Source organism: Nicotiana tomentosiformis, chromosome 3, assembly GCF_000390325.3.
Source record: "Nicotiana tomentosiformis chromosome 3, ASM39032v3, whole genome shotgun sequence".
Taxonomy (NCBI): domain Eukaryota; kingdom Viridiplantae; phylum Streptophyta; class Magnoliopsida; order Solanales; family Solanaceae; genus Nicotiana; species Nicotiana tomentosiformis.
Window position 1 is genome coordinate 135,759,742 of NC_090814.1, and position 15,480 is coordinate 135,775,221.

The window sequence follows — 15,480 nt, forward strand, 5'->3', positions numbered from 1 at the left end:
TTCAGTTTCTTGCCCTGCTAGCTCAAGAGCAATAAATTCAGATTCCATGGTCGACGTGCTATACAAGACTGTTTTGAAGACTTACACGAAATAGCACTTGCACCCAAAGTAAACACATAGCCAATAGTGGAGCTAACTTCATCATTGTCAGTAGCCCAGTTTACATCACAAACACCTTCTAAAATAGCCGTAAATTTATTAAAATACAAACACCAATCCATATGACCTCTCAAATACCTTAGCAAACGATGAAGAGTATTCCAGTGTTCACTACTGGGGTTATGAGTATATCTACCCAACCTACTAATAACATAAGCAACATCAGGTCGTGTATAATTTATGAGAAACATTAACTACCAATTATCTTAGCATATTCAGGTTGAGAGATACTAGATTCTTTATTCTTTCTCAAGTGTATGCTAGGATCATAAGGAATTCTCACAGAAGCTACATCAAAACAATCAAACCTTTCCAACATTTTCTCAATGTAATGAGACTGAGACAATGAAAAACCATTAGCATTTCTTTTAAGTTCAATCCCTAAAATCACATATGCTTCTCCAAGATCCTTCATTTCAAATTTAGAAGATAACAAATTCTTAGTCTCGTTTACAATGTCCATTGGGGGGAAAGATTAACATGCCATCCACATACAAACATATAATCACACAATTTGATCCTACCATCTTGGAGTAAACACAAGTATCAGATGCATTAGCAACAAATTCATTATCTACTAGTGTGCTATTAAGCTTTTCATACCATTGCCTAGGTGTCTGTTTAATATCATATAAAGACTTTCTCAATTTGCATACTTTATTCTCTTGTCCTTGGATCACAAAACCCTCAGGTTGAGTCATACAGATCTCTTCCTCTAAATCACCATTTAGAAAAGTTATTTTAACATCCATTTGATGTATCACTAAATTATGAATAGCGGCTAAGGCAATAAGAGTTCTAATAGTTGTTATTTTAGTCACAGAAGAATAAGTATCAAAGTAGTCAATGCCTTTCTTTGGTTAAAACCCCTAATAACAAGTCTAGCATTATATTTCTCAATTGTACTGTTAGTTCTCAATTTCTTCTTAAATATCCACTTGTTACTTATAGGTTTACAACCTCTGGTCAAATCACGTAAGTCCCACGTGTGATTAGAAACTATAAAGTCTAATTCACTTTTAATGGTCTCTTTCCAAAAATTAGCATCTATTAACCCCATTGCTTCATCATAAGTCTTAGGGCATTCTTCTGTTAAATAGGTAGACACTAATTCACAATTCAAAAGATCAAGCTCAATATTTTCAGTCAAGACAGTAGTGATAAATTCAGGACCAAAGTTAACTTCAATTATACGTCTCTTACTCCTTCTAAGTTTATTTTCATGATCATTAGTAGTAATACTAGAAGAAGGTACAATATGAGAATTAACATACATAGATGTAGAAGTATTTTTAGGCACATCAGTAGGAACATTGTCTTTCAATGGAAAAACATGCTAAAAAAATTATGCATCTCTAGATCCATAAATAAAATGATCATTCAAAGATAGAAATCTATATGAAGTACTGCTTTGAGCATAACCAATAAAAACGGCATCAAAAGTCTTGGGTCCTACGGTTACTTGTTTAAAATCAGGTATACCAACACTAGCCAAACACCCCCACACTTTTAGAAATTTCAAGTTAGGGGCAAATCCTTTCCATAACTCATAAGGAGTTTTATCTACCTTCTTATGAGAGACTTTATTAAGAACATAACATGCAGATAAGACAGCTTCCCCCACACCTTGTCAGATAAACCTGAATTAAAAAGTATAGAATTCATTATTTCTTTAAGTGTTCGATTTTTTTGTACGGCTACACCATTTTGTTGGGGAGTATAGGGGGCACTAACCACATGTATAATGTCATATTTCTCACAAAAGGCTTCTAAAGTATTAGTACAATATCCATCACCCCTATCAGACCTAAGTCTCTTGATTTTTCTGTCTAATTGGTTTTCTACTTCTGTTTTGTATTTTAAGAACATGCTTTCAGCCTCATCCCTAGACTTAAGAAGATATACCTTAGTGTATCTCGAGAAGTCATCTATAAAAGTGATGTAGTATTTCTTTTCACCCTTACTAACAGTGTTCTTGAAATCAGCTAAGTCCGATGCACTAGTTCAAGCAATTATGTCTTTCTACTAGTTATATTTTTAAAAGGCTTTTTGGTATATTTTGCTTCTATACAAAGAGGACACTTGAAAAAATTATCAACATTAACCACAAGAATTAATTTCATTTTTTAAAGTCTTTTTATAGAAGTAATATTAATATGACCTAGCCTATCATGCCACAAATCAATAGACTCATCAATATAAGCAGAATTAGAAGTACTTGCATGACTAGTAATCTCTTGAACAATGTTCAGTACAAATAAACCTTCATTGAGGTAACCCTTCCCAACAAAGTCTCCTCCAAAAGAGATAACAATTTTATCAAATTTAAAAATAGGTTTAATACCTGCTTTGTTGAGAAGTGCACCAAAGACTAAGTTTCTACGAATATAGGGAACGTACCGAACATTATTTAAGGCTAAAGTTTTTTCAAAAGTTAACTTAAGAACTATTTTTCCTTTACGCATAACTCCAGCCGTAGTGGAGTTATCCATGTAGACACACTCACCATGAGTAGATTCCTCAAAGTCATGGAACAATTCCTTGTTGGCACAGAGTTGTCTTGAAACGCCTGTGTCTAGTATCCAATCAGTTTTGTTAGCCACTATATTTGCCTCAACGACCACAACAATAATCATATCACCACTTTTAGTAAGGTTAGCTTGGACTGGAGCTTTCCCCCCATGCTTCGAGCTTTGTCCTTGTCTTTGGTTGCACTGGAAAGCCCTGTGACCAAGTTTTCCATAGACATATCAAGGTCCTTTCGACTTTTGTATTTGGCCCTCCGGTTTATTTAAGTAGTTCTGCTTCTTCAGATATCCTTTTTTTTTGCCTTTTTTCTATTTGCCTTTAAATTGTCTTTCACAAAAGTACTAGCAGATTTCACAAGGTTAGCTTTAGAAGAATTAAGAGAGAGATATTTCATCTTATCCTTAAGACATTATTCCTCTTCCTCTTTGAGACAGGTTGCTTTCTCAGTCCTCATGTGATTGATTAGTTCTTGGGGAGTTAAGTTATTCTTCTTGTGCTTGAGTTGGTTCCTGTAATCACTCCAGGAAGGAGGGTACTTTTGAAGCAGAACATTAACTTGAAGAATCTCACACATCTCCATGCATTTGTTCAAAACATCAGCAGTCAAGTTCTCATACTCGTGAACTTTCTCCATAATTAGCTTATCATCAACCATTTGGAATTTGATCCACTTTTCAACCATATACTTCTTCTTTTTTCCGTATCATCTATATCATATTTCTTCTCCAAGCTGTCCCATATGACTTTAGCACATTTATAATTTATAAATAAATCAAACTGAGGGTTAGTCATATGGTTAAGCAGGGTCCCTCGAACAATTTTATTATCTTTTTTGAAATTTTTTTTAATAACATCATCAACAACAATAGCAACAATAGTATTAGAACCATCAACAACAACAATAACATTCGAAACAACATTAGCAGAAGGTTCGTTGAATAAAACATAATCAACTTCTAATTGTTCGAAGAAAATCAAAAGTTTCTGGGACCAATGCGTATAATTGTTTCCATCTAAAGGCTCAAGTTTCGACAGATCGGGAAGAGTTTTATTCAAAGTGGTAGCCATTGATCAATATTATAAGCGAAGTCGCTTTCAAATTGTTAGAAAAATAGTTGATAATATTGACCAAGAATAATAAAAGAATAGAAATAACTTATCGAATAAATATTGTGTCATGGTAAGCCAATACCCTGAAAGTGATTTCAGTCCGACTGGGTATAAATCGTTAAGATCGGTCACTCCCCAAGATTCCACAGTACTTTCAAACACGTGCACTCATGGCTGAAAGTTTGGAGTTTGCAAAAAAAAAGAATTGCCCGAAAAAATAGGATGAAGAATGGTCTTTTGAGAGGACGAGAGAATAATGTTTTTGGTTGGTTATTTAGTTCACAAATGATGATGCTTATATAGGCAATTCATCTACGATTTCTTCCATCAGAAAAACGTAAGAATCAAATGGGAGTTAATGTTAAGTAACATTATTCTTGTCTTAATGACAAAATTATCATAAAGACAGTAAATTCAAACTTTTTGAAAAGCTAATATCTTTTCACAAACAAAGTAACAAAAATTAAGAAACCGTCGTATGAATGAATGTGAACCATTGATGAAGTAGTAACTTCATTCTCCCACTCTGTATATACATACAATCTAGAGATGTTACAAAAATTAATAGTGGAGAGGTATGAGAATTAACCACATATTAATTGTGAATTAGAAGTATTTTTTTTATTCTTTGCATTATCAAATTAGAGTATAAGACATAATAAGAATAATACCAACAATTGTAACAAGCAGGGCCGGGTCCCAATTTCAAAAGAAATATGTTATGTGTTAATTATTCCTTAAGAAAGTTCAAGTATTTTATACAAAGAAGTTATCGTTATGAAGTTGATGTAACTGTTGACATATGAAAAAGTCCTCACGAGTAAAGTAAATATATCTTTTTGGTTTCCTTAAACATGATATAACCTTCAATTTGTATTTTTTATATTCTGTCCACTAAAGCACAATAGTCACTCTAATATTGATGGCTTTATATTTCGAATTAAAAGTGTTAATAAAAGTAGTATGAGTAATAGATAATACTTTAATTAATATACTTAATTACATAAAAAGACTTGATTCTTTTTAAAATGCCTAACAATTGCCTCAACAGAAATAAGTTTTTCAAAATAAAAATAGATAAAATCTTACATAAGCTCAATAACGTCTAAAAAAGAATTAAATCGGTTAGCTATATTATCAATTGAAACATAATTACTAAAGAAATCAATTATAAAAAGTTCGGACCTCTAATTATAGTTGCACTTTAAGCCCCAAGTATATCGAGCCGCCCAGGTAATAAGTTGTTTACGTTCTACTAACTTCTCGAAATAAATCATTCAAAATAAATAATCGCTTTTCTTGGCTCTTGCTTCTAGCCTAATACTTTAATCACACATGATTTCCATTTTGTGTCTGACTATGAATTTAAATTATTTTTTAATCACATATACCAATAACATATTGTATAATCTTTTTGCTTTATTGGTGGTTAATATACATCTCTAACATTTCAATTCTCCGTAACGTCACGCGTATTTATTGACTAATAACACAATATTATTTATTATTTGGTATTTTGCTTAAATATTTGAAATAGACATTACTGGATTATTGAACTTCACATATTCTACCCCAAAAATAAATTAAATCCCCAAATCACAGTACGAATAGAGTTTTAAATTAATATAGTTTTGTATCAATAAATATAATTAAATATTATTATATTATTTTTAAAATATACTTATTATGCCATGTTAATTTAGTTTCCACGATAGACTCGAAATAATTGGTGTATATTTTCTGCTGTGGATTTAGTACACAAATGAATTGGGGAATTGACATTGTATAACAATCCATTAGTATAATTGGTATTTTTTGGGCCTTAAATTTAGTTTGATAGTAGAAGCCCAAAAACTTTGGCATTATATAGTCAAATTTTAAAAAACCTACTTCCTATTTATTTTCTCTCCCCCCCCTTCTTTCTCTATAACCTACGTATCTTTTCTTTTCCCTCTCCCTTTCTCTCCTTATATTTCTTCTTTTATCTCTCCCCTTTCTCTCTCTCATGATTTAGCGAAAACTATGGTAAATTATGCAAAAAAATTAGTAGGATGAAAAGATAAGGTTGATGTCACATAAGAGAAAATTAAAGCAAAAACTAAGAGAAAAAATAGAGTTCAACTTTGTTTTTCTTATCTTTTTTTGTTAGATTAAATGAGTTGGTGTGATTAAAATTGGTTGAAAACACCTAGACAAGGTTATATACAAAAGTTGAGCGAGATTAAAAGTGATTTTGAATGGTTTCAGGTAAAAAAATCAGACCTAAAAATCCAATTATGACATGTGTATAACACGTTGTATATCGTGTACATTGGTGTATATCACACACATATTTTTATGGACGTATGTGTATATCACTTTATATATCGTGTATATAACACAATTTTTGTATGGACGCCTGTGCATATCACATTGTATATCGTATATATAACACATATTTTCATGGATATACAAGAGATATCATTGATGTACATGGAGATATACATGGGATACAATGGAGGATACGCATGTGGAGTCGTCTTAAAACTTGAGTTTTCAATCTGAAATATATTATACAAAGAAGGAAAATAAAATTTTGATATAATTTTTAATATACACATTATTATTATGTTATACAGTGTGATATACAAATAATATAATTATTATTGTATTATATATATTTGGATATACATATAAAAAAAATAAAAAAATAATTTAGAAAATTTTTGGAGATTTTTCGGATACTATTAAATAAAATAGAACCTAATTGTCATGTCGAATATCTATTAAATGTGGTGAATTCGCCCCCTTTAGCACCGATACTTCAAAATCAAAGTCATCATCTGTATGAAAAGATGAAGATTTGACCATTGTAGCTTTAGATTTTGATTTCTTAGAGGTTAAATTTTTACCCATCTTTCAAGTTGAAGAGAATGTTGATATGCTATGAAAAATTCTATAAAAGATTCTAGATATAGAGAATTACCCAAGAAAAAGATGAGAAATCTAACAAAGTAATTATCGGAGAAGAAGAGAGAGATTTGGGGGATTGAAAAATATGGAGTGAAATTTGGGGAAGAAAGAGAACAAGAACTTAAAGAGGGAGAGAGGGGAGAGTGTTGTACGTTTCTTTTGATTTTGCATAAAAATAATTTTGGCTAAAAAAATCAATTAAATATAAGAAAACCTTAATGTTGGGCCATAAAGTACCAATATCTAAAATTAGGACTTTTTTATACCAATTCTCTTCGTAGGTTGTTATATCATGCCATTTTCTCAAACAAATATGGAGTTAATAGCAAAATTACTTTTTCGATTCAAGCATTGGGCCCCGTGATTTAAAACCTGCAAGCCCACAATATCTTCTAGCCCGTTTGCCTTGACAATCACATCAATATCCTGATTGATTACAGCCCCTAATTTCAAATTCCGCGCGAGCTTCTCAGTTGAAAAACACTTTCCCTCGGCTCGGCTCCCAACTTGCTCCTCTCCATTTTTCTTCTGCGGCGGTGATAGGTGATCTATTTCTCTGGCAGAATTGAGTTGTAAGTTTCCGAAACGACTTTTTCTTCCTAACGGAAGTCGGTTAAATCAAGTACGTCTCATAAACATGTTCTAATTGCTTAAATAAGATAAGTAATTCAGTATCAGCAAATTTGAATAAGAATCCACATTATTATAAGCTCTATGAGTTCATATTTTGCTGATTGCATTCGTCATTCGAGTCTCGTATCTTAAAAATTCCACTGATAGACCGCATTTGTTTTGAGATCTATTGACGAAGAATTATGGATGAAAATTGGTAAACCGCTGAATTTAATTGTCTGATCAAGCAATTTCACAAGCATCGGACAGCATAGATACTATATTAATGATGATGAGAGGCATGATATATAGATTATAAGCGATTCACGTATTATAAGCTTGACCTATATCAATTAGGAATGTACTGTTTTTTTTTTTCATTTGTGTGATTCTAATTCTAATTATGCGTCATGAGTATTCTGCTGTTTAGGTTGTCAACACTGCATAACTAAAGTTTGTGATGATTTGCTCATCATTTCATACGTTGCTTGTTCTGACTAGTACTTTCAGATTGATCCATGCTTGTTCTGATTAGAAGTCCTTGTGTTTTCTATTAAAATAGTACTGATTTGTTTGGTTTCGGGACTAGTTTAAATCTTGCATTGACCATACATAACCATATTTTGATATGTCTGTCTTGGTTAGTTTCGAGTTGTAAGTTTCCGAATCAACCTTTTCTTCTGAACCGAAGTTGGTTAAATCAAGTACGTGTCATAAACTTGTTCTAATTGCTTAAATCAGATAAGTAATTCAGTATCAGCAAATTTGAATAAGAATCCACATCATTATAAGTTCTAGGAGTATCAATTTGCTGATTGATTGCATTCGAGTCTCGTATCTTAATAATTTCTGCATTTGTTTTGTCTATTGAAGAAGAATTATGGATAAAATTGGTAAATCATTGAATTAATTGTCTGATTAAGCTATTTCACAAGCTCCAACAGCATAGCTACTATATTAATGATGATGATGAGAGGCATCATGTATGGATTAAAAGTGTGATTCACGTGCGTACTATCTTGAAGCTTGACCTATATCAATTACTCGACCAAGGAATGCACTGGTTTTTTCATTTGCGTGATTCTAAGTAAGCGTTATGAGTATTCTGCTGTTTAGGTGGTCAACACTGCAAGCTTTAACTAAAGTTTGGGATGATTTGCTCATCATTTCATTGGTTGCTTGTTCTGACTAGTACTTTCAGATTGATCCATGCGTGTTCTGATTAGAAGTGCTTGTGTTTTCTATTAATTTAGTACTGATTTATTTGCTTTTGAGACTAGTCTCACATTGGCCATATTTAACCAGATTTTGATATGTTCGTCTTGGTTAGTTTGATAGACACATTATACATTTTGCATAACCTTTTAAAAGTATATCTGATATTTGATAGAACATTACATGTGTATTCCAGTTACTAAGTACTTATGTGGGAATTGTCGCTAATATGGTGTCACTTTCCTGGCATATTCATTTCTTGTTTTGGCAGTCTCTTATTATCCATTTTTTGCTAGTACAGATCCACAATGGAACTAGAAGTTGCTGATGTCACAAATAAGCGCCTGAAACCTTCTGTATGCCCCCTTATCTTTTAAATCATTTTAACATCAAATTTTTCCTGATAGAAGTAAACTTTGCTGTTAGGTGGAGGATAATGAAACCACACAGATTGATAGTGAAATTGCAAAGGCTACAGAAGAAGAAACTGCAGCTGCCACACTGGCATCTGAACAGATGGAACTGGAGATTGCTAATATTCTTGAAAAGATCAACCGTTTCACTAACCTGGTATGATTTAAATTCTTAATTGCATATACCTAGGGAAATAACTAGGACAGTGACATAGCATAGAAAGAAGAGACGGTTGAAACCCCCAGCCTAATGAAGCAAATGATGGACTTAAATGTCGTTAATAACAGCGTTCGGTATTTGAGTTTGGCTCATACTCTTTGATATAGGTGTGAATTTCTATATTGGTTGACACAATTCTTGTTATCACCTTGAGAAGGTCTCTGAACTGCTGGAATCAGGGAAGTCCATGCTGAAGGAACTGAGTAATGAGTTTGAAGAGCGGATTATTTTGTAAGTGTGGAAGTAGAAAATTAACTAATTAGGTCAAGGTTGGTTACAAATGCTGAAGCATATTTATTTGCAGACTACACAAGGAACAGATGGAAAAGTGGCAAGAAGAGATTAAGGAATTGCGCTTGCTTGATACTTCAAATGAGGAGGCTGATGCTCTTTTGGGAAATGCTAAATATCTACTTCAGAATGTCCAGGGTGAATCCTGAGCTATCTGAACTATGCTAAAGCTTCTCAATAGGTAAGCCGTTCACGTTATGCTGGGTAATTGACATTTTTTTGCATTTCTATGGGTTTTGTCACCTTGGTTGGTAGTTCTGTTCTTACTAAAAGAACAATAAGAGAGCCTTACATGATCGACATGAGGAGAAAAAGAATACATTTGAAGAATTGCCGTACATTTTGTTGCTAACTGATGTAAAGCTGCTTAATACTTCCCCTATGACAAACTTCTTTAGTTTTCTGACTGAGAAGTTTACAAAAAGTAATGCAAACTGGAAACAGCGAGCTTTTGGTGCACATATCCATTGGATTTCTCAATGCTCGTCATGTTGTTATTTTGCTCTCCAATCTATATTTCCTTTTTGCTGTATCTGCTGTGAGCCTGCTCCATAAGTTGTTCACAGCAAGCTGATTTTCTTCATAATGTTTCTCTCCATCTATTACTTTAATCACCTTATTTGATCTTATATGATCCAAGGCCGAAGCTCTCTTTTAATCGCCTTACTTGATCTTATATGATCCAAGGACCAAGCTCTCTTAGAGATTTGTAAGTATCAACCTTAATTCCATTACTTTTATGGAAAAGCACATATAAATTATTTTCATCATGCTCTCAGATAGAAAGCAGAGTGGGGTTCCGAAGATAGGAGCTTCAGTATAAACTATAAAGTGCATTTTTTCTATTTGAGGCCTAAAAACTAGTTACATCGGGACACAGAGAAAAAAACATATGCAGTAGTAGAAATATATATCATTCTCTGCTTTCAGCGAGAACCTAAAATTGTCAGTTCCAATTTTCATTCCATTTGCTTTAATTCTTTGCAAAAAGTTGTCAAACATGGATAAGACTGATCCAACCATCTAATCAAATTAAATTATAGAAAACACGTGAAGAAGAAACGGATTAAACATGGAAGCAATTGAATAAAGAGGAAAACTGAGATAAACTCTTCTAAAAGGATCATAACCATCTAATATTCTTTACTAAAGTCATATTTACATAGAAACAAAACCTAAAGCCCTCTCAAATAGGGAGAGGAATAGAGATGATAGAACCTAAGTCTATGTCGGCCTCTAGAAAATGAAAAACACCATGTTTGAGTCAATACTTGTAAGAGTCGCCTACGGAGATGGGTTGGCCGGAGATTAGTCCAAGGCGTGATCTAGAGTGTTGCCTGGTCATGACCTCCCTTGCTAGAACTGGCCAGTCAATTACGTTTCTTTCAGACTCTTCCTCCTTAATCTTCTTCACCTGGCTGTGCATAAGATGATGATAGTCAGCCTCTTGGTTTTGCTCCAAGAATCCGTCTTCTTTCTTTGCCATGTTGTTGTTCTTCTTCTCCATATGAACTCACAAAAATAGGCAGTCTTCAGTCTTCCTCACATAACCATCACTGAAATGGTTGCCTATAAATATAGATTTGGTGAGTTTGGCACCCAACCGCAACTCCCAAGAGTTTCTTTCTTTGTTTATCTATTCTTTTCCTTTTGTGGTTGGGAAGTTTAGTTGCGATTCATGAGTCGTAGTTAGAGAGGGAAGTGAATCAGGAGGTTGGTGGAAATTGAAAAGTTCTTTTTGTCAGATTGGATAGATACAGAGTTTGAGACTTAATTAGAATGGAGAGGACTGTTTAAGACCACATCCATATACATTAATTTCTGACCGAAAATCAAGTAAATTCAACCCTACGCGTTAGGTAATACTACACGTACACGTACACGTGAAATATTACACCATTAATATCACGAGGAAGGTAAGATTAGTTATTTAGCTTTCATACCTTATGACTCTTTCCTTTCATACAATAGAACATCAACCTCTATTCTAGGAGTCAAAAGATACATGCACTAAGTTGATAGATAACACAGGTTTGAGGTTAAATGGTACATGAATATTGATGAGATAATGGATTTAATTTATATAAATTAAAAAAATTATACATTTTAGTTAGTTACTTATTTTTTTCTTGGATCATTAACTTAATTGTTATTATACACAGGTAGCTGTAATTAAATGTTTATGTAACTTGATAGTTTAAGATTTATTATAGTTCTCCTTTATAAAACTTACTGTAAATCCTATGATAATTTTATGCTAAGTGTTACACATATAATATGAAAATTACTAAGCTAACTATAATACTCCGTATTCTCTTTTATTTGGTGAAAGGCACCCTAATCCTTTGGACTGGATGATGCTCAGATTTCTTTCCCTTTCTCATCTATAATTTCAATGCATGTACCGTTTACTTCATGTGTGAACGTGGAAAAGAACCTTAAAAGGTGAAAAGAACAAAAAAGTAGTCTAGGTTTTACTTTGATTTTGTACTTGTGATGAGGTATTACGTGTATTTGGCTGGTGACATGGCTCTAGACGGATTTGAGAAGTTTATGCGGTTGTGTTTGCTGCGGCTTGTGGGCAAGCCCTTTTCAATTGCGTGAAGCTTCCATTATTGTGACCCGGTAATTATCGGCCGATAGCGTGTGAATGCAGACGAAAATTGATTTTTTAAATTTTCTCATTTTTTAAATTTGTTGTTTAATTAAACAATTAACTGCCCACTCCGTCCCAATTTATGCGGACCATGAGTTTAAAAAAGAAAGACATTTAAAATTTATAGTCTAAAACAAGTCATAAATGTTTATGTGATTGTAAATCATCTTATTATGGATAAAATGAGAAACTTTTAAATTTAAAATTTAAATAAAAAAATGACATTCTTTTTGGATAGGCTAAAATATTAGGAAAGAGGAATCAAGTACTCAACTATGAGGAATATCTTCTAGGCAAAATGGCCTCCGGGCCACTTAAATTTGCACCCGTTTTTTAATCCGGTAAAGGAACGTATGCGTTTCCCATTTGAACACTTCAACTCATTCATTTGCACAATTTTAAACCCATATGACCGTTGACCATGAATACATGACAGCAATGTAACTGACGTGGCAAAATGTGTGCTAATCACGATTGTGAAGCGCGTGTATACAATGGATATGAGAGAAAAAAATATATGCTAAAATTACAAATAAAAAAAAAATAAAGTAAAAGCAAAAAAGAAATTTAAAAAAATAAGGAAAAAGCCCCCCTTTCTCCGCCGTCATCTGCCCCTAATTCCTTCATCATCTTCTCCCTCGTTTCTCGCCTTCATCTCCCACTCATTCTTTCATCTAATCCAAAAATTTACTTTATCCCTTTCCTCCTACTCAAACACCACATTCAAAATCACCATCATCACCTCTTTCATCACTGCTAACCCAAACACCATTTTCAACCGTTAGTATCTAGAGCATACTTTTTCTATAACAAACAGATCGCTAGGGGAGATGGGCGAAATACGGACGCCGACAAATGTGATATTGAGGAAAGAAGTATAGTGGTTGGTCAGAATAGCCATGTTGGGGATCCTTTTTTATGGGAAGAGAAGGTTTAAAATTTGCTCAATCGCAGAAATCACTCCGGCGAGTTTGATGGTGCCGGTAAAACTTCGAACAGTGGCTAATCTAATTTCAAGGGATTCAAGATCTGTCTCGTAAGGGAATATAACAAAAAATTAATTTTTCGCTGAATGAGAATGAACAAGAGGGCTAACAACACTTCGCATAAATTTCTGACGAAATATAACCGGAATTGTGATATCAGCGATAATAAAACTGAAGAAGAATGGTGGGAATTGATTGGAATACCCATGCAAGGCCTTTAGTCACTCCTATTAATGATTTTCACTGATTTTTGTAATTGATTGGGGGGGGGGGGGGGAGGGAGGAGTTAGAGTAAATGAAGGAGGTGTTCATGGTGGAAGGCGCTAGTGGCCACCCGAGGAAGAAGAAGAAAAAAACAAATTCTCATAAATTTTAATAAAATGGTTAAATAAAGATTATGGCCCACAAATTATACGTGTCAAATAATAACATGCGAACAATGTGATGTGTCAATTATGTCTAAGCGATTGAGGCACACAATCAGTTTGAGGTGCTTATTTTTTGTATTTTTATCAAGTTTCGGTGTTCAAATGGGAAATACGTAAGTTCTTTTATCGGGTTGAAAAATAGGTACAAGTTTAAGTGGCCATTTTGCCTATCTTCTATCTTCTAGGAGTGGACCAAAAAGAAGCCAAAAATCCTGAATTCCTTGAGGTTTTTACTTTCCTATACACTATTTGAAACCTTATTATCCTTCCTATTCAAGTTTCAATTTAATTATATGGTCATATACAATTTACCAATTATATACAAATAAGTTTTAAATGAGTATCCCTTTATATTAGGAATTGAAATTTCCTTATCCCTTTATACTTGCCCTCTCTCTCTATCTTTCTCTCTCCCTCTCTCTACTCTCCTTCACTATTTTTTCCCCTAATTTTTCTTCATTTGATTTTCTCTGTTTTTTATCCTTTCTTGTTGTATAGAGTTTTAATGGAATTCATCAATGAATTTCAATCGTTTTAACTTAGCAATTTCCTTTCATGTTGCGCAATTGGTGTTTAAATTGAAATTGTCAATCAATAAATTCTGAAGGTGTTTGACTCTCCACCATTGACAACCATTAAAAAGCTTTGAAGCTTTGAAATAGAATTTGAGTTTTCAAAAATCATTACTTGTTTGGATTGGGTGTTGTTGCAAACAATTGGGAATATTGTTTGGAGTTTATATCTCAATTTTGAGGGTGTTTTGATAAAGGTTAGACTTGATTTTGGCTGAATTTCATATTGAAACTCGAAGAAAAAGAAGAACACATGACATACAATGTACTTTCGAAATTGTAGTAAAGTTGTATTATAATTGTATGTAAATTGTATGATGTTGTAGTTATATATATTTTTTTTATATGAATGTTGTATGAAAGTTGAAAAATAGGTGTATAATGTATGAATAATTATATAAAATTTGTATTTAAGTTATCAATACTATATTTTTTCATAAAGTTGTTGATATGTATCAAAATTGTATTAAGAGAGTAAGTTTTGATTGGAATTTTAGAGAGGGAGAAGCACACACCACAAATAAAATACACAAATCAGATACAAAATATATACAAAAGATATATTGTGTAAAAATTATAATTAAGTTGTATGATATTGTAGTTGTATCTAACTGGGTAAAAATAATGTATGAAAGTTGTAGATAAGTTGTATAATATATAATTAGTTGTATGAAATTTTTTTTTACTATGTATGTTGTTGTAGATATTCAAATTTGCATTAAATTTGTACGAATTTTATTTTTAATTTGTATGTTGATGTACGATATATTGTTCTTAAAGATAGAGATTTTATGTGTTTATTTTGAATATAAATATGCAATGAAGCTTAGATTCAGTAGAAGTTATCTTTTAGATTGTTCTGATAAATAATACTGAAACCTGATCGATCAAAGAAAGATGTAAATATATTAGACAAAAAATGACGCCAATTGCAAGCAATACATAATCATTGAACATGTAATACAAAATGTCATTAATGTGCAAGCTGAAAATTTTGTTGCACGCCTTACATTAGAACTGGATAAAGCTTTATATACTACTAAGGATTCAGGAACTGTTCCATCATATTCAGTCTATTTGAAAACATAATTTCATGCCATAGTTGGGCGTCAGCTCTCAGATGTAACTGGGGGCTTTAACTCCTCAACTTTTTACTCTCTGCCCAGTTTTAATAAAAGGAGACAGTTTAAATTTTTTTTTTTAAACGTCAAAACATAAAACCAAGACCGAAACAATTATCAAATAGAAATACCTAAATATAAGTTCGATTTGCAGAGAAGAGGGGAGCGAGGAGAGAAAAAAAGGAAAAGGGTATAACTAAATCTTTTGATTGAAAA

General features: G+C 32.7%; 1 protein-coding gene and 1 long non-coding RNA gene across 3 annotated transcripts in view; one reads left to right on the plus strand and one right to left on the minus strand.

Moving 5' to 3' along the window:
- LOC104085444 (uncharacterized) overlaps positions 1–15,480 on the minus strand; it is a 191,330-nt gene that overhangs the window by 145,177 nt on the left and 30,673 nt on the right. The window lies entirely within an intron of this gene.
- Positions 7,184–9,996, plus strand: LOC104109771 (uncharacterized). Of its 2 annotated transcripts, none has more exons than XM_009619130.4 (5): positions 7,184–7,322; positions 8,879–8,933; positions 9,004–9,147; positions 9,368–9,441; positions 9,515–9,996. In XM_009619130.4, exons 2-5 carry the CDS (start codon positions 8,886–8,888, stop codon positions 9,648–9,650), a joined length of 402 nt encoding a protein of 133 aa, XP_009617425.1. In that variant the 5' UTR covers positions 7,184–7,322; positions 8,879–8,885; the 3' UTR covers positions 9,651–9,996. The 2 variants fall into 2 exon arrangements, with proteins under 2 accessions (XP_009617425.1, XP_009617427.1); XM_009619132.4 differs by having other exon boundaries at positions 8,849–8,933; positions 9,515–9,905.

Coding starts and splice junctions, on each gene's coding strand:
- LOC104109771 (XM_009619130.4), top strand. CDS start 8,886: ATGGAACTAGAAGTTGCTGATGTCACAAATAAGCGCCTGAAACCTTCT. Junction 8,934..9,003: donor ATAAGCGCCTGAAACCTTCT/GTATGCCCCCTT, acceptor CTTTGCTGTTAG/GTGGAGGATAATGAAACCAC. Junction 9,148..9,367: donor TCAACCGTTTCACTAACCTG/GTATGATTTAAA, acceptor CACCTTGAGAAG/GTCTCTGAACTGCTGGAATC.